Genomic DNA, 20,910 nt, shown 5'->3' on the forward strand with positions numbered 1-20,910 from the left:
CAAAAAAAGGCAATTTAAAAAACTACTCAAGAATCACAGGAGATAAAAATATACATAAAAGCAAATGACAGGAAAAAAAGATTAATGAAGAGGAAGCAAGAAAGACCCCAGGTGTAAAACTCTTGAGAGTCCCACGACTGGGAGGAACCACAGGGCACTTCAGGCTGCCGGCTGTTGAAAACACATGCTGTGATATCATCAGACTTGCAAGACTTTTATATAAATTATAGGTTCACGGAACCTCATTTCAGCTCACAGGTGGCTCTGAGATGCTTGGGTGTCTCCCCACTGAGGCCCCCCCCCGGGGGAACCCATGTTTTGGAGGCTTGTGACAGGACCGGTCCATAAACCGGTTCCTTCTTTACTGTCCACATTATCGGGTCTTTCTTACAACACATGATCCCTTATCCTGACGGCCTGACAGCCACCTCCGCATCTCCTGCAGCTAAAGGTGAACTCCTGTGTTCAGGAATGTGCTTTAAATGGGTCTTTAAGGATAAGAAAATGAACCTGACTGATTGGATAGAGGAGGTGTGCTGGGGTGGGGGGTGGGGGGTGGTAGCCATAGGACTGAGGCTTAGTCATTCAGATCAGCAGTGCCCTGGAGGTGTCCAAAAAGTCGCCACTAACCACTTGTGGCTATTTAAGTTTAAAATAATTATAATTAAATAAAGTTTAAAATTCAGTTCCTCAGTCATTAGTACCAAGGACTCAACAGCTGCAGGTGTGGAATTTCCCATCATCACAGAAAATTCTATCAGACAGCACTAATTTCTTTCTAATTGGAGTAGAGTTGATTTACAATGCTGTGTCAGTTTCAGATGTACAGCACAGTGATTCAGTTGCACATATACATGTATCCACTCTTTTTTAGGTTCTTTTCCCATATAGGTCATTACAGAGCATTGAGTAGAGTTCCCTGTGCTCTACAGCAGGTGCTTATTATCTATTTATATATCGTAGTGTGTATATGTCAATCCCAACCTCCCAACTTATCCCTGCCCCCCGCTTACCCCTTGGTAACCGTAAGTTTGATTTCTGCATCTGTAACTCTATTTCTGTTTTGTAGATAAGTTCATTTGTACCGTTTTTTAGATTCCACACACATATATGTGATATCATGGGATGTTTGTCTTTCTCTGTCTGTCTGACAATTCACTCAGTATGACCATCTCTAGGTCCATCCACGTTGCTGCAAATGGCATTATAGACAGCGCTGATTTTAAATTCATGTCTCCCCACGGGGGCAATACTGAGTGTTTTACACCTGGTGGTATGTCACACAATTATCCTTCTGCGTAAGATGGGAAGGAAACCTGATCACAGCATGAAGTGCTCTGTGAACACTGTTCATAAGAATAAGACCACAAATCAAGTTCAAGGTCTTTTCTTTTACAAATAAAGCTGCTAGTCAGTTCAGAAGGTTATAGAGTGAAAAGAGATCTGTTTGGAGAATGAAGGCCAAGAGTCAACACCTTTTATGCCCAGTCCTGTTCTTATTAACACGTGCCTTTCCTAGAGGTTTTCATCTGGTATACACGGTCAGAGTGGAGAGAGGCCGGCCAGAGGGCTCGTTTGTCTTCTCTACCTTTGTGCCTGTAAAGCTGGAAACAATTTTACGGGCGAGTAAATTTTAACACTTGTTTGCAAACTATGAACAAGCGAGAGCCAACTCTTTGAAAGTATGATTTTTAAAAGTTTGGGGTTGCTTTTTGCAAACAGAGACTAGGAAAGGAAGAACAGGGCCGCAACGTCACATCTTCTTTGCCGGGAAGCTCCCAGCTGAGAGCTTTTCTGAAGAGCTGAGTTTCTAAACCCAATGTGACGGCTTTCTCCCCAACACAGTGACACCGGATGGTGAAATGGCACAGGACAGGTTTCGGGGGGGGCAGCTCTAGGTGCGACCACTTAAGCCCGGTGATGTGACATGCACACCCAGCCTCCCTCAGACTCCAGCCACCCGCTCCTTAGAAATAACACCTGAGGAACCCGTATTTCTTAGAATTGCTGCTATACAACGCCCTTTGCAACAAAACACAGTTTATGTGTATAGGTACGAGAATGGTTCAGCTGTGTGGCTTAATTTGGAACTAGCGTTACACTTCATTCCCTTTTTTATGGTCTTGTTTATAAATTTATTCTAGAATAGCACTTGACACCCAGTGAGCACTCAATAAATACTTATTGAACAAATAAATCAATATAGTAGAAAAATATTTCTTTGTGCTGCTTTCATGAAAGCAGAATTGGCTTCTTATCAGTGAATCAAAATGAGCACAATTTGGCAAGTTTCAACACGTACCCTTGAGATTTGTCAGACTTGGTTTGTCAGCATTATTTTTAGCAGAATCCCCTTTATAATATTTTTTTCTATTACCTGAAATTTAATGAAAATTAGGTCCTCCGTGAACACTGCCCTGAGAATGTGTGACGGGGCATAACAGGAGAACATAATTATGTGTCACAACTTGTGGCTCATTTGTCCATTCAACACACGTTAGTTCAGTGGATTCCGCGAGCCTGGCCCCTCCTCCAGGGCCTTGGAGACCAGTGGGCTAGGAAAATGGGCAAACAAATTATGAGAGAGGCAAAGTAACAGCAAGGGCGCCAAAAAGCACGGAGCAAGAGGGCCTAACCCTCACTGGGACCTGTGGAAGGGGTCAACGAGGACATTTAAGAGGCCTCACACACGTGGAGGGCAGTCAGTGGGGAAAGATGGGGTGAGCGCAAAGGCAACAGACCCCTCCCTCAAGAAAAGGACCTAGCAAGGTTGTAATCTATTGCAGCTCAGTAGAAGCCCCTCTTGTCCAGTTTGTAAGCTGGTTGTAAATCGATACTGACCTCACTCAAGTATGCAACAGGCCCACCAGCCAGGGAACTGGCTTTATCCAGGCATCCTTCCTGTCTTAGGTCCCGAGCAAGGCACACAGTTTGCTCTGAAACTGGGCAAAATCACACTGCAAGAGTTGGAAAACAGAGGATAACAACACACACAGATACAGGTATTTTCTCGATGAACGATCTTCTCATTTCTTTTTTCTCATAGATTTAATATGTAGGCATCTTATTCTCAGTGAGAATGGGGCCAAATAACTTGTGTCTTGAGGCAAAGTCACCGACATGCCTTAGCAAAAAACTCAAAGGGCAACTGTTTTGTACAAGAAAATGTTTACCTCCTGACAGAATCTAAAAATGACACCAGCCCCTAGATCATTGCACAGTAACTCAGATAAGAGTCAAGTTTAAGAAAACATGAGAGGGCTTGGGAATGTGGGATTTATCCCTTAAGTTACTGTTAGGACACTAAGACTGGCCCTCACGGTGATCTGTAACCATGAAATGTCTCCCTGATCCCATCTCACTTTTACCCATAAATCCGAGGACTACGAAAATTGTTAAGAAAACTCTTCATATAAATTCACTCTTAACAGCCCTTAAATCCTTATTTGCAAATGAACAATTAGCAAGGACTCGTGTGGACACACACACACACACATATACACACGCACACGCACTCAAAGGAATAACCATACAACCAAATTAGACTCTTCATTCTCTAACTGTGGTATTCTAATTTCAGTTTATGAAGAATGAGGCTTTCCAGTTCCGGCCCCAGATAATCTAATTTGGTAGTTACAGAGAGGGACAGGTACTGCGCTCTTTACATCCTCAGTAAAGCACCCCAGGTGATCTGATAGCGATGGAGTGCAGACCACGCCCTACAGAACCCCGTTCTATGACTCACGACTAATTTCTGGTTCTGTAGTAATCATATGATGCTGATGGTAACAGCTGACACAGTTGTTTATCGTGACAAGCACCGTGCTAAGCATCTTCAATCTTTAGAGCTACCTGATGGAGTGAGACTGTCACTGTGACCCCCCACCCCCGTAGATAAGGATGTGGAGTCGGGGAAGCAGTGGCGCATCCTGCCCCGTGCTACACACCCAAGCGGTCCGGTTCCAGGGGCCAGTCTCTCCACTGCCTCCTGACAACCCATGCTACTTTTATTTATCATCGTTTAATTCAAAAAAGCTTTTCTCTGCATCTAAAGCAAACCTTGAGGGAATTTCATATCAGCTAGCTATTGTTGCTTACCAACTCCTCCCAAACTTGGATATTTAAATCAAATACGATTCTTTTATTACTGTCTCAGGTTCTGGGTGTCCACTGGGCTCACCTGAGTGGCTGTCCCTCAAGGTCCTCCACGAAGCTGCATGTGGTGGCTGGAAGCACCTGAAAACTGGTCACTTGCAGGCCTGGTGCCCGTAGATGTCTAAGGACTGGGACTGCTTGGCCACCTCTGTGTCTAGGGGGTCTCTGCACCCAGTTTGTGCAGCCTGGCAGCCTCAGGGTAGCTGGACTTCTTACGTGGACAATCAGTGGGTCCCCGGTGGCGGCTCCAGGAAAGAGAACGCCCGGCGGTCACTCTCTTACCTTTGAGGAGCAGCCTTGGAAGCCGCACGGCGTCACTGCCACCAGACAGTCTCAAAGGCGCATCCAGGTTGAGGAAGGTGAAATAGACTCTTAACTCCTGATAAGACTGGGAAAACGATTGTGGCCAATTTTTGGAAAACACAGGCTGCCTCAATCCATCGTCCGGATAAAACAATTCACATCCCTCTCCCATGCTCCCCGGAGCCTTAGGCCGTCATCACATCAGGCTCAGGTCCAAGCCCCAAACCCCACCATCTAAATCAGGTCCAGGTATCCTGGCTGCTCAGGTAAGGCTCCTTAGGCGGGCAGCTCCTCCAGGACTGTCCCTAACTATCGAAGACAAGTGGCCTATTCTCCACACAACTAACATGTTGCTTGTGCCTTGGTTAGGATTTACTCCTGGTGCCCGGAAATTATTTTCCATGGCCATTAGGTCCATGCTGCGGAATCTTGGCTCACCTTTGGATATTACTTCCTCGTCCACAAGAGGTGACATGTCTGGGGCTGGTCATTTTCTCAGCCTGATTCCTGCGCATAAAATTTTGAACCACCAGAGCCTCTTTATTTTGTATTGATCATACCTCTTTCAACGCAGCTGATATACTTCCTTTAAAAGCTTTGCGAGTTTCCTGTGCATCAATTTATAATCTACTCCTTTAGTCAAAAGCCACATCCACAAATCTCTTTGAGATAATCTCCTCTCTACTTTTTCTTTTCTGCAAGATTTCTGTGGGGCGATACTCTTGATGTCCTTAGAAGTCCTGTGGTTTTGTTTCTTTGAAAAGATCCAGTGAAGCACCACCTGAAATGTTTCTTCTGAGGTCTTAATAAAGGGGTTCCATAGTCATGACCTTGGCTTCAGCTTTAGATCATGTTTTCCTGAAAATGCCCCAGATTCAATCTCTGCTTACAAGTCATTTCTTAACTTCAGAGCTATTTACTATCCTGATGGCCCAGTGAGAAACTATTTTATTTTCAAACTCAGAAAGCCCAGGCTCCTCTATAGATAATAGTTTGTTCTTTCTTTAGCGTATCTCTTTACCCTCATTTTTCCTGCAGGAAGGTAGAAGAATCCAGGAGGCTGCTTTTACACTTGGTCTAAAGATCTCCCTGCCTAGGTCACCCAGTTCCTTAAGTGTGTTGTCTGGTTTCCACGGCACTGCAGGTGACAGTGCTGGTAAACTCTCCACAAAGGCATAAAAAGGCTTATGTTTCCTTCAGCGCCCGGGCATCTTTCTCACTTTCCTTTAAACATCACCAAGAGCTTTCTTGGGCGTCACACTTCTGCTAACAGTCTCTTCAGGACTCCTCCTCCTTCCCCGGTGGTCCAGTGGGTAAGACTCCACGCTCCCAATGCAGGGGGCCCGGGTTCCATCCCTGGTCGGGGAACTGGATCCCACACGCATGCCGCAACTAAGAAGTCCGCCTGCTACAGCTAAACGCACCACGACGAAGATCCCGCCTGCCTCAGCTAAAACCCGGCACAGCCAAAATAAGTAAATGAATAAATAAGTAAATAAATATTAAAAAACAAACAGCAAAACAAAAACTCCTCCAGTTTCCCGAGGCTACTGCCAGGCTTTAAAAGTTTGGGTTTTTTTGGTTTATAGCAGTACTCCACTTGCAGTGCCAATATCTGTATTAGTTGTCTATTGCTATCGAACAAACCTCTCCAAAATTTAGTAGCTTAAAATGACAAAGGTTTTATCATCCCCTCTCCCTCTCCCTCCCCCTCTGTCTCCCTCTCTCCCCATTCTACTAGCTGGGTGTCAGCTAAGCCCTTCTCGTGCAAGCTCTCTCGCAGCTGTGGTCAGACAGCGGCTGGGCCTGGGGTGGTCCACAGGCTCAGTTCATTACATTTCTGGTGTCCGGGCTGGGGAAATCTGGACAACTGAGGGCTGGAGCTGCTGGGGTCCTCTGGCATCTCCCTCCCCTCTGTGTGGCCTCTCCGCACGTTCTCCACAGCACGGGTGCTTCAGAGCAAGCAATCTTCTCACATAGAGATCAGGGCCACCAAGAGATGTGTCCCGACAGAGGAAGAGCCAGGCAGAAGCAGCTGCCCTGCCCCTGACCCAGCCTCAGCAGGGAGGCGGCATTCCTTTTGCCATATTTTACTCTTGGGGCAGCCACAGAGGTCCTTCCAGCTTCAGGGTTCCAGAAGAGAACAAAGGACTGAAAATATTGTTGAAGCCAGTTTTGTAGAATGCGACCTGCCACAAGTCCTTTAAATTATTCAAATCTCCAGAACTAATGTTGAAATTTTGATTGGTTCACTAACTTTCTAGGAGAAGCTTATGAGTTGCTGTGTTTTAGTACATTGAAAGCCTTTGGGATCATGCTCATTAATTACAGAATTGTGCATTTTGGGTATTTTCTACTCTTAAAAGTTGGCTGCTTTGGTGAACCCTGTATAATACTGGCCTTCAAAGATCTCCACTGAGTTAGAAAATTAACTTTGTTCTCTTCCATTCTCATCTGGATGTCTCCCATTTGTTTCATGTTTACGAAGTGCCAGCATCTGAGCTAAGCACTTTACGTACATCGTTTTATTACTCTGAGATGATTAGTGGTGTCACTGTTTTAGGCGTGACTGAGCTGAAGCACAGAGAGGTGTGACCAAGGCCTCTTTTAAAATTATCATTTGCACCAATGCCACCGTGCAGACACACACACACACGCACACACACACACAGACCGAATTCGGTGACCATTACGGCCTGTAGTTTCCCACCTCTTAGCACGTATCATGTTCTAAGTTCTAACGTGCTATGGAGTTAACTCGTTGGTTTTATTTACTTTTTTTATTGCCTGACTTTGCCCGGGAGGGCAGGGGAAGGAAGGGGACAATCACAGTGTATTCACTAATGTGCCTCTGAATAAATACTGGTTAAATGCATGACTAAGTGAATGATAGCATGAAAGGGTGGTCATGCTGGGGTTTGAATCCAAGTCCATCTGACTTCAAAGCCTTTAATTTTAACCCTAAAAGTGGAGTTGTCACTCCGAAAGTCGAGATGGATACTCTCATATATGCAGTCATAACGAGGGAAAAGTCTGGCTGCCTTAAAACTCAGGAACTCAGCAAAATCAGATGTGCTTATTCAGATCAAGAATTCCTGCAGATGAGCAAGGCACCAAATTGCTAAAACAGTTCAAGATTTTTGAGAAGTGTTGATATTTTAGTAAAACTGTATGTAATTTTCTAAACTTAACATCTTAGCTCCAGAGAAATTATATTTAATAAAATCTATAATTTATAGTAAAAAATATTATAAAAAGAAGTCTTTTAGAACTTTTTAACTTAAACTTTAATACATGTTTTGAGTCATATTTAAGTAGTTTTTGTGCCTCTTTAAAAATTAGTTCTCACTAATATGATGCTCTTTTGTTTTTCTAAATATCTTCCTTCTTTTCAGTTTACGAAGTTGCCATTTAAGTTCTTAGTGAAATACAACACTCTTGATCTCCCTGTTAAGTGTGTTAGGATTCAAATATATTAATTAACTGTCAAACAAGCCCTTGGCATCATTTTCACAACGTTCTTTTTAGAAAAATAATCTTTCCATGCATGTACTCGTTTCCCTTGCTGTTTTGTCCTGTTCGTTTTAGACCATTTAAATAATCCAGCTCAGGTATTTCCTACAGGAAGCACCCACAGGGCACCAAGTCGCGAATGTGCTTGTTCCCCCCAGTCTCCTATTTCCTCTCCTCTAAAACCCAAGAGGAGCAGCGCAGCCAGTACTTAGTCCACCCGTGTGTCAGGCCCTCAGAACGCAGGCGGCAGTGGGTTCCCGCGCAGATGGGAGGTGCCCACCCTGCTGCATCCCAGGCCTTTCCCGCTGCAGGCGGCTGGCAGTCCTGGGCCTCCAGACTGGCCCCCTTACCGCCTCCTCGACTGGTGGGAGGCGTCCTCCCGCTCCGAGGTCAAAACTGGCTTTCCCCTTGGCGGTCGTGCGAAGTGCGGGGAGACACGGACCCCGGAGGGTGGGGAGACGGGGACCCTGAGGTTAAAGAGAACCGGACCCCGCAGGGGGGAGCGAACTGGACCCTGGACCAGGGTGGAGGGGCCCGGACCCCGGAGCCGGGGGGGGGGGGCGCAGAACTGGACCCTGGAGGGTGGAGGGACCCGGACTCCGCCGTGTGGGGAGGGCTGGACCCTGGAGGGTGGAGGGGCCCGGACCCCGGAGCCGGGGGGGGGTAGAACTGGACCCTGGAGGGTGGAGGGGCCCGGACCACGGAGCCGGGGGGGGGGGGGTAGAACTGGACCCTGGAGGGTGGAGGGACCCGGACCCCGCCGTGTGGGAGGGCTGGACCCTGGAGGGTGGAGGGGCCCGGACTCCGCACGTGGGGAGCGAACTGGACTCTGGAGGGTGGAGGGGCCCGGACCCCGGAGCCGGGGAGGGGGGGGGTAGAACTGGACCCTGGAGGGTGGAGGGGCCCGGACCCCGCACGTGGGGAGCGAACTGGACCCTGGAGGGTGGAAGGGCCCGGACCCCGCAAGGGGGAGCGAACTGGACCCTGGAGGGTGGAGGGACCCGGACCCCGCCGTGTGGGGAGGGCTGGACCCCGGAGGGTGGAGGCCGGGTCCTGGGCGGTCGCGGCGCCAGGGCAGCTCCGCGCGCTGCGCGAGGCTCGGGCCGGGTCCCCCGCTAACACTGCCGCCCCTTCTCCGCCCTCGCCCAGTTCTCAGCCGGCCCCGGCCGCACAGCGACGACTACAGCACCGTGAAGAAGATGCCCCCTCGGAAGCCCACGCGGAGCCCGCACACCAAGCTCAGCGGCTCCTCCGAGGAGATCTCGGGCGCCCGGCCGGGGGCGCCGGGGGCCGGCGGTGCGCGGCGCAGGGCGGGCGGCCCGCAGCGCAGCAGCCCGGGGGTCCCCGCGCCGCCCGCGCCCCCGGAGCCCGAGCCCGTGTACATCGAGATGCTGGGCCGCGCCGGCAGCCCCGAGCCGGCCGAGGCCGTGTACGAGGAGATGAAGTACTGGGCGCCCCCCTCGGAGGACGGCGACGCCGGCGGGCCCTGCAGGGACGCGTGCGACATCCCCGCGCCCTTCCCCGACCTGCTGCCGCACCGGCCCCCGCTGCTCGTGTTCCCCCCGACGCCGGTCACCTGCTCCCCGGCGTCCGACGAGTCGCCCTTGACGCCCCTGGAGGTGAAGAGGCTGCCGGTCCTGGAGACCAGCCTCAAGTACCCCGTGCAGCCCGAGGGCGCCGGCCCCCCGTCCCCGCAGCGCCCCAGAGCCCCAGAGGGCGACGGCGAGCGGCCCGCGCTCGCCGGGCCGCACGGAGCCTCCCGTCCCCCCACGCCCGCCGCCGCGCCCCGGCCGCCCGCGCACTTCAGCTCCGCGCCCGAGCCGCCCCGGGGCCCCCCGAGGCCCACCTCGGCCCCCGCGGGCGCGCCCTGCAGCCCCGGCCCCGGGAGCCCGCAGCCCCCCGGGAAGGCGGCCCGGGCCGAGCCCAGGAAGGCCGCCCCCGGCGCCCCCTCTCCGGCCGCCCACAGCCCCCCGAACTGCAGGCCCGTGGGCGGCCCCCTGGACGAGCTGGCCAGCCTCTTCAGCTCGGGAAGGAGCGTGCTCCGGAGGTCGCCGGCCGGCCGCAGGATCCGCGAAGCCGAAGGTGAATTTCGCACGCGGAGGTCGAGGCGTAGCTGCAGCCGCGGACGTGTGCCGAGGTGCCGTAGATACGGTTTAGGGAACGCTTGAGGTCATGGCGGGGGTCGTTCGGAGCAGGTACCAACTTAAAAACAAACACAAGCATCCTAAGCAACCAGTATGGCCGGGTAGGTAAGAATGCATCTTTCCGTCTCGTAGGTAAAAGTTCACGATGTAACAACCCAGAGCGCGGGAACTGGGTTTAGTCCACCCTTGTGGCTTGAGAAGTATTAGAGCAAGACTCGGCCTGAGCCGCTCATTTCCGCTTCCTGATAATATTCACTTGCACCATGGAAGTGGCACTTTGGTCACATTACGCCGAGCGAGCTGCCCCTTTGGTTTCCGGCTCGCGGCTAAACCCGAGTGTCCTCCAGCCTGGTGTCCATCTCACTCCCACCCCCGGCATCTGGGACGGTTACCTGTTCAGTTACTCTCTTTCGCTCACTCAGTACCACTTGCGCTGTGTTGTTTGGAATGAATGATTTTTGTTCCGTTCCTTTGCCACCCAAGGAAAATTTTAACCCACTTCTGTTATCTCTGCATCTTCTGATTGAGCAGCTCTGCCTCATAACTAGTTAGGTGTTGACAGGCCAGTCAAGTGAGCTCAGGGCTAAGCTGTGGCAGCCAGAGGCTGTTGCCTGTGTTAAAAAGTATTTATTTTGTGTCCATATAAAAGCAGAAGGTAGCTAACAAAGCAAAAAAAAAAAAAAAAAAAAACCCTCATTAAGAATTTGTTGGGCTTCCCTGGTGGCGCAGTGGTTGAGAGTCCGCCTGCCGATGCAGGGGACACGGGTTCGTGCCCCGGTCCGGGAAGATCCCACGTGCCGCGGAGCGGCAGGGCTTGTGAGCCGTGGCCGCTAGGCCTACGCGTCCGGAGCCTGTGCTCTGCAACGGGAGAGGCCACAACAGTGAGAGGCCCGCGTACCGCAAAAAAAAAAAAAAAAAAAAAAGAATTTGTTGCTAATCTCTTGTAAGTAGCTCACCATGTGCTAATTCATTCAGACGGGGTTGCCTTTGAGTCAGACGTGCCATTTGGGCACAGATTCTCTTAATAATCACAGAGAATGTAGTCATCTTCCAAAAACCATCTTAAGGCTTTCATGAACAGAACCCAAATACTTTCCAGTGTTCTGTATTTGGGAGGGGAATTACGTTAGTACAAAGCATCTTCTCTTTAAGGAAATTGTAGCAGGTTCCTCGACCATATGATGCCATTCACCCGAATGGAGATGGCAGCTACTAGCATCCTCACTTTACAGAGACGGGGAACTTCAAGGTCAGGAGGTTAAACACCTCCCTTAAGGTCAGGTGGTAGGACTGGAAATAAAAACTTCCCATGTGACGTTTTACGTATGCGTTCACCTGCTCTTTCTCCTAAAGAAAATACATAAATATATTGGCTTTCATCATTTGATTAGGTCCAAAAACTCTAGAAAATCTAGAAAACGTTCTCAATAAGTGAAAGGCAGGTCAAGACTAAGAACACGTAGCAAATGAGTGAATAAGCTACCCCCCATTTATTCTTCAGTCAGATAAAAAAACAATTAGCTAACAATTTCTTCTTAATTACAGGCCATTAATAAATGAAATTGTCCTTGTTAAGTAGGAGATGGCTTGAATTTCACAAGTCATATGTTTCTTTCCAAGGAACAAAATGGACTCCAAGAGAAAAGCCTTAAATGAACGAATTACTATATGCTTTCGGAACTAAAAGTTTATTAAAACCGAATTTTACTATAGATGGGAATTGGATGAATTCTTCTCGGCTGTGTTCAAGAAAGTGAAATTAATGAATTTGTAGACAGGCGTCATCGTTTGGAAATCCCCGAGCCTAGGACTTGAGGGGAGGATTCCAGTGAGGCCTCCAGGCAGGGCGCGTGAACGTGCTAATATTGACACTTGGTAACATTAACCCGTGTTTGGGAACATGTTTCAAAACCTCAAGTACAACACTGTTAGTGCCACTCTAAAATTATAAAATATCCATTTTTCTACTGTGGGCTTTTACAAAACACTCCTTATTTTGAAAAGATCGTCTTGAGCCACTTATGACTTTCTCATAAATATATGAATTGGCAGCTTCTGCCCCAGCACAGTGGCTGTAATAACAGGAAATTGCAGTAGGAGGTGGCTCGCCCCCTCGCACCAGATGACAGGGGTCCAGCTGTGCAGCTGAGACCGGTGTGATTCCCGATGGCCCATGATGTAGGAAACACGTTGACCAGCGTGCAGGACGTGTCCTCCTGGGATCGTACAGGCTATTCTTTTAGAACGTCAAAGGGGCTTAAAGAGAAGACTTGGAAGAAAAAATAGTCTTGATGCTGGAGCTAATCACTGGAGCTGCTTATATGATTATTAGGGTTTACACAATGTGATCCTGAAGCCAGTAATCCATTTTCTTCTGAATGAATCGCATGGCTGGTATTCGTGATTTACTGGAGTCCTGGGACTTCTCCCCTTTAAGATTTTAAACCTTCTTCTTTACCCTTTTTATATTTCAAGATATTCTTCTCTTCACCTGAAATAGCTTTCTTACCAAATAATCCAGTGGGTGGCCAATTCCGCCTCAATGCACCTGAATTAATTACAGCTCATTTCTTGGACCGTTGCGATATGGGGAAACTGCGCTGCAGATTTGCAGAAGGGTTCACAATATTCCCCTCGCTTCTTTAGAAAGTGACCTTGAAGAGATTAAACTGCGCCTTGTTACCCTGCTAAAGGTATTTCCAGTTAAAGTATAAAGGATGGTGAGTTGCGTATAGAAAATGAGGTCCTTTGGTGTTTTATGCTACGATGTCACTACTCCGTAGACTTAATATCCATGTGGGATTTCATAAATATCATGTCCCTCAAAACAGTTCATTTTCTATAGACTCTTGGATATTCAATTTGAGGAACACAGGTCACAGAAATTCTAAGAGTCCGAGATGCAGGTATAGACAAAATGTGATTGTGCAGGTGACAGACCTGACTGCAGCCTGGGAGGGGTAGTATCAGCAGCAAGTAGCTGCCGTGCTTACTATGCTCCAGGCATTATTTTAATAACCTGTTTCGTTCTCACAAGGCTAAAGTGTATCTGCTGTTACCATGCCCAGTCTACAGATGGGAAAACTAAGGCATAGAGATTAAACTTGCTCAGAGTCTCCCTCCTTTGAGAGACACAGCCTGACTTGAATGCAGTGATTCTGGCTCCAGGGGCATTTGTCTTGGCTACCTGCCCAGGACTGCAGGGAAAAAAAAAAAAAAAAAACAGAGGAAAGTCTTTAAAAATTCATATTTGCTCACCTGAGGTGCAACAAGTAAGAGTCCTACAGTTTGGACGGAGAAAACTGTTTCATAAAGTCAAAAATTCCAAACATGTACTTTACAGATCATGGATGTAAACAGTTGTGGAATACCCACTGGCCCTTAGAGTGAAGAATGACTAAATGTTGAATTGTCTGTGACTTTCTGGTTATCCTATTCATTCACAAGGTGTTTTTCATCTGATGCCATAATATGATTAATATTATTATGCTAATTATTTATAGTTACTTAGATTCAAAAATGATGAGACCTAATTCAGATGCAGGGGGAGAGTCACTGGCTCCTTGGGGCCACGAGGGTGCACCATTGTTCCAGATGGCTCCATGGCAGCTGGTTGTTTATCTAGAACATGAAGTCAAATGAGCATGTTATTCTGTACCCGTTGAAAAAGGTAGTGAAAAATTATATTGACAACAAAAAATAGAGAGAGACAATATTTCTTCGCACATAATAGGTGTTTATTAAATAAATACATTTGATGAAAATCTACCTAAAAAAAGAAAAAGCAGTTTTACATATATTTGGTAAATCTGGCCCTTGTGGCATTTTTACACATAAGAACCACTGAAGCCAAATGGCAATTAGTCTTAATTTCAGATATTTAATTTCATTGCATAAACACTCCAAGGAAGAATATTTTGAGTTTTTAAATCAAAGTATTATTTAAATGAATTTTTTACAGCATGAGACTTGATTCCATAGGGCCATTTATTTTCAAAAGAATTATTTTTAAAGTCGGCTTTATGGAAAATTTCAAACATACAAAAGTAGAGAATAGATTAACGAACTCTCTCCGTGGCCAGTCTTAGCTCATCTCCAGTTTTCTCCACCATCAATGGATTATTTGGAAGTATGTCCCAATGTCAAATCAATTTACTAATAAATATGTATAAATCTTTTATTAGAAAAGTCCTTTAGAAAAAATGAAAGGTTTATTCTTAAGTCACTTTAATTAGTACAGACCAGTCAGTCCTTTTGAGCCTCATGAGTGCGAGATTGTTGCTCAGGACAGAAGCCACCGCTGGATGCTGGAGACTCGCTTTTCATGATATGACCAAAATAATTCTCAGGAGTGAGCTTTCCACCAAAACAACACCGGCCTGCGAGATCTTCCACAGGTCCTTGGAGCGCAGCTCCAGACGTGGGCAGCTGTGCAGACAACTTTTCTACTACAACAACAAGTGTGGATTTCTAAATATCACATCCGAACAGAGCTAAGTATGAAAGATCAAGGTCCCAGAAGACGTACGGTTGCATCTTAAATCAACATTGTGTGAGGTTTTGATGCCTCACTGCCAAATTAAGTACAATCACTTATGTGTTCTTCAGCAACAAGAAGATGCTTTAAAATCAGTGAACTATCACAGAATTACAGGCAGAAACCTCTGACCTGCTCAACGACAGTGCTGGTGAATTGCCATTCTCTGCTCCTGGTGCTTGAGACAGAAGTTTCGACACCATCTTCGTTTAACCTGTGGTGCATTCTAATGAAATGGCGGCATATACAGAATCGGTCCTCCTCGTGCGGATGTGCACATCCCATCATGGGCTACGGGGCTTGACATCCCGGGGGCTTCTTGCCTCCATGCGGGCTCTACTAGCAGTTTATCCGTGCCAAGCTGTTCATCTTTCTCACTCCCCGGCCGCTTTGCTTTCTCTCCATGGTGACTTATTTGTGAGGGGTGGTGGCCTGAGGCTTCATGAAGATTATAAAGGGCGTGGAGAGGAAGCACATAGTTTACTGATGTGTAGTTGACTGCACTCCTGCCTCTCATAAAGGTCTCCCTCCCGTGAAAGGAAGGAATTCCGCTGCCTTCTGGCACCATTTTAAATCGACCCTAAGTTTCCCTCATTTTCCAGATGAGTAAGTCCTCCGGGAAGACGAGCTTCACATCCCCAGAGAAGCAAGCTGCCCGTTTATCACTAGGAGGCTATCAGGAGACGAGGAGCTATGGAAATGGCTCCCTCTACTGTATCAGTGAACCTGAGCCTTCACAGAAGGAGGGTAGATCTCTCTGTGGGAAGAGGACGTTCTCAGCCGGTTCCTGGCCCTGCTGCAGTAAAGGAGAGTATCTGTGTTTGGGAATGGCAACCGGACATTGCAGTGTTTCTAATTCCCCAGATGCCAATAGAAATCATACTTTGTCTCCCTCCGCTGGGAAATGAGCTTTCAAGCGGAGTAAATTGATCTGGAGCCAAACCTACCTCTGTTTAAGAGCACAAAGCTCTTTGTCTTCTATGTTAAATTGGACAGTTGAAAAAAATGCCTAATATTTGTTGTGAACGTGGTGGCATTTTTCTCCCAGTTTACGGCACCTTCTCTCTCTAAATGCCCAAGAATTCACACAGGGAAATTGTGCAACCGGGGACCTATTAACAGGACTTGCATTAACTTGCAGAGCTAATTCCCTTGTAGTCATCCAAAAAGCATTCGCCTAACGTGAGCACGGGGCTTGCCACAGGGAATCCAAAGTTGAGAGAAAGAGATCAGTGCGCCCTGCCCTGTCCAGACACTGCAGGTGGCAGGTGGGTCCACGCCGTTTCAATGAGAGGCTTTACGTGGAGGCTACAAACCACGAGTGGGTCCGTAACTGAACCCCAAGTGGCCCGTGAACCCCAGGGGTTTGCTTGTACCTTTTTTGGGGGGGAGAGGCCGCACAGACTTCATCACAAAGTGTCGGGGAGCAGGGCACGGTGCGGGGCCGCTGCAGCAGACGTGCACAGCTGGTGTGCCTGGCAGCCCAGAGGGGAAGTGCGTGACGGCTGCAGTCGAGGAGAGCCTCACGCCAGGGCTGGCACGTGGGCAGGAAGGGTGATGGTGACAGTGATGGGGCGGGGGGTTGGTTTCCCAGGTGCAGAGGGGAGCCGGTGTGGCAGCCAGGGGAGCCCACGTGTGGTGAGCCCCGCCTCTGAATGTGAGTTCACGGTACCTGGTCCTTTTAGCATCTGGCCATGAGCCTTGAAGGAGAGAGAGAGAAAAAACAGGGCGCGTGGAAGCAGGGCAGGAGGAGCTTCCGACCTGGAAGCTCCATGGCAAGGCCTGGAAGCATCTCCAGCGTTCCTCTTCTGTCCCGCGAGAATTCAGCATTAACCCTTAGGATCTCCCCTACAAAGTAAGGGCCAAAGGAAGAAAGAGAACCAAACCGATAGTAGCAATTCTGGGTATGTGCATGTGACCGCAGAGAATGGGAACTACCGAGAAACGCTCTGGAACATTGGCCATGGTGTTCTGTTAACAGTGTTAATAGCTAATGTTTGTAAGTGGCCCTTTCCTGTGGGCCAAGCATGCAGCCGTCGCTCTTCTCCCCCCCGGGTCCTGTCTGTGAAGCCAGAGGAGCAGGTGTCAGCCTCTCCATCCTCCAATGAGCAGCCGTAGGCTTTGAGGGGTGAAGTGATTTTCCCATAATCGCAGAAACTGACCAGCCCCAGAGTCAGGAACCAAACACGTCTCTGCTCTCCTAGACCCTGGGTCCTTTCTACTGTGGCATTCTTAGTCTCCAAAAAACAATCAAAGTGTAAAAATGATACCCAGTCCCTGTCTCAGAAAGTAATTCCTTTCTGAAGTTAAAGATAAACTCCTTACCAGGAAAAGATACGGGAGGAGGACGCATAAAACTTTTCTTTTCGTAAAAACAAAAAAGCAAAAGGCCACATAAAACTGCTGTAAATGTTCCTAAGGGACACGGAAGTGTCGGTTTTGAGCTGAGGGCGCGTTCCCTGAGTGCCCTTTGCCTTGTCCTCACCTTCTTGATAAAACCCTTTCTGCTCTCTGGTCCCACAAACTGTCCCCCCTGGTGTCAGGGACCCGCAGCACACAGGTTGGGCCAGAATAATTCCTCACATTCAGAAGCATTGCTTTCTTGCTTTCTGTCTCCCTTTGACTCGGCCTCTGTGAGGTTTTGCTTGGGAACAGTTCCTAATTACAGGTGAGCAATCGCGCACAGCAGCCGTATTCACTTGCAAAGCGCTCAGCCAGCATCTTTCCTTAAGGAGGTGTTTGACTCTGCGGGATGTGCATGTCTGTCCTGGGAGTGGGGCGTCTCAGAGGCCCGCTCAGGACCAGCCAAAAGGCCGTGTCCCCGGGCCACGCTAAGGGCTGCACAGATGCTCAGAAGTGGTTCTCAACAGCCAGCAAGACTGGGGCGGGAGAAAGGCACACCCCAAAAAGCCCTCCTCCTCTGTGTCTCTATGGCAACTTTTTATTTCCTAAGTTACGTGGCTATAGGGACAGAAATATAGATAATGGCAAAATGAGAAACATGGCTGAAAAAAATAAATAGTGTCAGGCCCGTACTCAGAGCCCCTCAATAAATGTTTGTTGGGAGAAAAACTCAGAGGTCTCCTGAGCTTGCTACTTCCACTAGGCACAGCTGCTTCGTTCTTCCTTGAAACCCAGGAGCCGAACCGACCAGAGAGTTGTGACAATTAAATATTTAGAGCAACCTGATCAAAAAGTTACCCTTTGGGCTTCCCTGGTGGCGCAGTGGTTGGGGGTCCGCCGGCCGATGCAGGGGACGCGGGTTCGTGCCCCGGTCTGGGAGGATCCCACGTGCCGCGGAGCGGCTGGGCCCGTGAGCCGTGGCCGCTGCGCCTGCGCGTCCGGAGCCTGTGCTCCGCAACGGGAGAGGCCGCAGCGGTGAGAGGCCCGCGTACCACAAAAAAAAAAAAAAAAAAAAAAAGTTACCCTTTGAATAGTGTGAATTATCCTGGGAAATTAGCTTAACGTCTTGGCTGTGAGTCTAGAGCTGCCAGCATGCCTTCAGACCAGAGATAGGTATCTTGCACAAATCGTTCATCATGTTTGAGATGAGCCGGGAGAGGCAGAGAAGCCACCCCAGCTCAGCTGTTCTCTAATGCACAGTCAGTGGGAGGGGACTCTTTTGTACCTGGAATTCTGGGAAAAAGGGCAGTCTTTTCAGAAGTGGATTATCTTTCCTAACCAGTAAATATTTTTCATACCATCAACTCGTTAAAGCAAGCAGCCATTGTGTGTTGGGGGTCTCTAGACTAGAGTTTGAATTAAATGCCCACTGGGGGCTCCAAAGAGAGACCCAGTGCTTTATCCTCTAAGCCACTCAGCAACTCTCCCAAAGCAAGTTAATAAAGCCCTTGCTGGCTGTCTCCATCTCATTATTGCCACAGAATACAATATCCCGGGGTTTTCTTCCTTTTGTGAAGAAACTCTTAGAAGTCACAGGGTACATGGAAAGTTTTCCTAAAGATGAGCTGGACCGCTGCCATGTTCTCTCTCTCTCCTTAAGAGGATTGGAAGAGAAAAAGCTGTTTCTTAATTACCTAAGAGTGTTTAGCTTCTTTAGGCTGACTTGAATCATTTTTATGTTTAATTCTCAGATTAGCCTAGAAAATTCCTCACCACCTGAGAGCCAGCTATATTCAAGGTCATTTTACCCACTGCCCTATCCCATGAGTCAGCAGCCAGCACCTCACACCCGCTGTGTGGGAAGCTTCTCAGACCTTTTTCTGTGCTGGTTTTCACTTCTTTCGTTTTCTGATTTCTCCTTGAAACCGGAAATGTTCATACTTAGACATTGTACACTGACGATATACTGGGCAATTGCAATTTTACATTCAGTAATACATGTTCGTTGTAATAAGCCAATCAACGACAATCTAGTTCGCTTTCCTCCCCACACAGGTGACTTGGTCCTAAAACATGCAGGGACCAAAGCACGGCAGAGACATGAACTGGGGCCGAGCTGACACACATTTACAATGGAGCACGCACGGTAGCGTCCCTGAGAATTTGTGTGTTACCAAAGCCCTGCCAAACCTACAGAAGAGCTTCTTCACACCCAAAACTCTGCCTCGCCGTCAAACATACGCTTCCCCCACCTCTCCTGGCCAAAATGTCCATTTTTAAGAATGGAATAAACGGCGTGTGGTACAACATGGGTAATTCCCAAGCAAATAGGCATGTTTTCGATCTTAGTTTTATTATTCTCCTTTGCTTTGGAAAGATCCAGGAAGGAGTAAGTAAGAGACAGAAGGCTCGAGCAAAGCAGTGGGTGAAAACTACCCCTCTTCAGGCATTTCCACGTTACTGCAAAGGGAACCAAAGCTTGCAGCCCTTAAATGACTTCCTGACGTCACATCTGTTTGTCGGAGTTACGTTTGCTTAGTTAGTTCCAACTCTCAGGTGAGCTCACCAGCCGGACGGGGCCAGGCTGGCTTTGGAAGCAGGATGGAGGACATCCATTTACATCCATTTAAAGTAGCCTAACGCCCGCTGTGCTCTCACCAGTTCACATGTCTTTTTTCAAGTAAATAACCAGTGCCCAGCAGCAGATTCTCTAGAGCAGAAGAGTACAGTTGTTTTCAATTTTCATGAGAATTATATTGACTTTATTTTGTCTCTTGGTATTTAACCACCTTTCTGTATAGCTCGCAATGGAGCCCCTCCTGGATTTTTAATAGAGACTTGTGTTAAGAATAACTACTTCACGGACCTAGAGATGATCGCACGAGGTGAAGTAAGTCAGACAGAGAAAGACAAATATCGTGCGATATCGCTTATACGTGGAATCTAAAATATGACACATGAACTTATTTACAAACCAGAAACAGACTCACAGACATAGAAAACAAACTCATGGTTACCAAAGGGGAAAGGGGGAGGGCGATAAATTAGGAGGTTTGGATTAACAGATACACACCACTATATATAAAATAGATAACCAGCAAGGATCTACTGTAGAGCACAGGAATTCTACGCAGTATCTTGTAATAACCTATAAGGGAAAAGAATCTGAAAAAATACATATATAACTGAATCACTCTGCTGTACACCTGAAACTAACACAGCATTGTAAATCAACTCTACTCCAATATAAAATATTTTTTTTAAAAAAAGACTGAAAGAAAGAATAACTGCTTCAGTCCTTGAGAAAAATATGTGATCTACGTTTGCTCCATTTCAGGGACAGCAGCTTGTGCCCCCGTCGTAACATGCTTTCCAGTACCTTCTGTCCAGCCCCTACCCACCACGTGAAACTTAGCACAACCAGAGCTTTGGTTGACTCGCATACGTGTCAAACGAGACAGTAAAACCCGAATGGCTGGCGTTCATTTCACTGATGTAGTTCACTTACCCAGGCTGGACATCATGTCTAGTCTCCAGAGGCTGGGACAGCGAGACCTGGGGCAGAGGCACCGGCCCTCCGTGTGGCGATGAGGGATTAGAAAAACGTCTTTTTAATCTGATGATCATTAGAAAACCCAGCGATGTGGTCCAGCTGCTAATAAGAGAGCATTTCCGTTGCTGCAGGGGTCGAATCCATCTTAAGGAACCCTCTGTAATGATTTTAGGGAAAAGGTTCCATTTTTCAGACAATAAAATCATTCTATGACATCGCCCCCAAGACACAAAGTCCTTTTCAGGATTAAAACAATCGGAGGTTAACTTCAGGCAAAATGATTCAGTGAGTAACAATAGTTGTGTTGCTGTTTGCTACTTGCCTCAAGTTTTCAAAGAGGTTTGGAAAAATCGTTAAATGAG

General features: G+C 47.9%; 1 protein-coding gene across 6 annotated transcripts in view; it reads left to right on the forward strand.

Annotated features, from left to right (window-relative positions):
• Positions 1-20,910, forward strand: part of MYO16 (myosin XVI) — a 537,770-nt gene that overhangs the window by 466,428 nt on the left and 50,432 nt on the right. For 3 of the 6 annotated variants that reach the window (XM_067016250.1, XM_067016251.1, XM_059041515.2), the window contains one exon: positions 9,121-10,053. The exons of the other annotated variants lie outside the window; for them this stretch is intronic. In XM_067016250.1, the coding sequence (XP_066872351.1) occupies positions 9,121-10,053 (933 nt within the window). The remainder of the gene's footprint in view (positions 1-9,120; positions 10,054-20,910) is intronic. 6 annotated transcript variants of the gene reach the window in all.

Source organism: Kogia breviceps, chromosome 16 (genome assembly GCF_026419965.1).
Source record: "Kogia breviceps isolate mKogBre1 chromosome 16, mKogBre1 haplotype 1, whole genome shotgun sequence".
Taxonomy (NCBI): Eukaryota; Metazoa; Chordata; class Mammalia; order Artiodactyla; family Physeteridae; genus Kogia; species Kogia breviceps.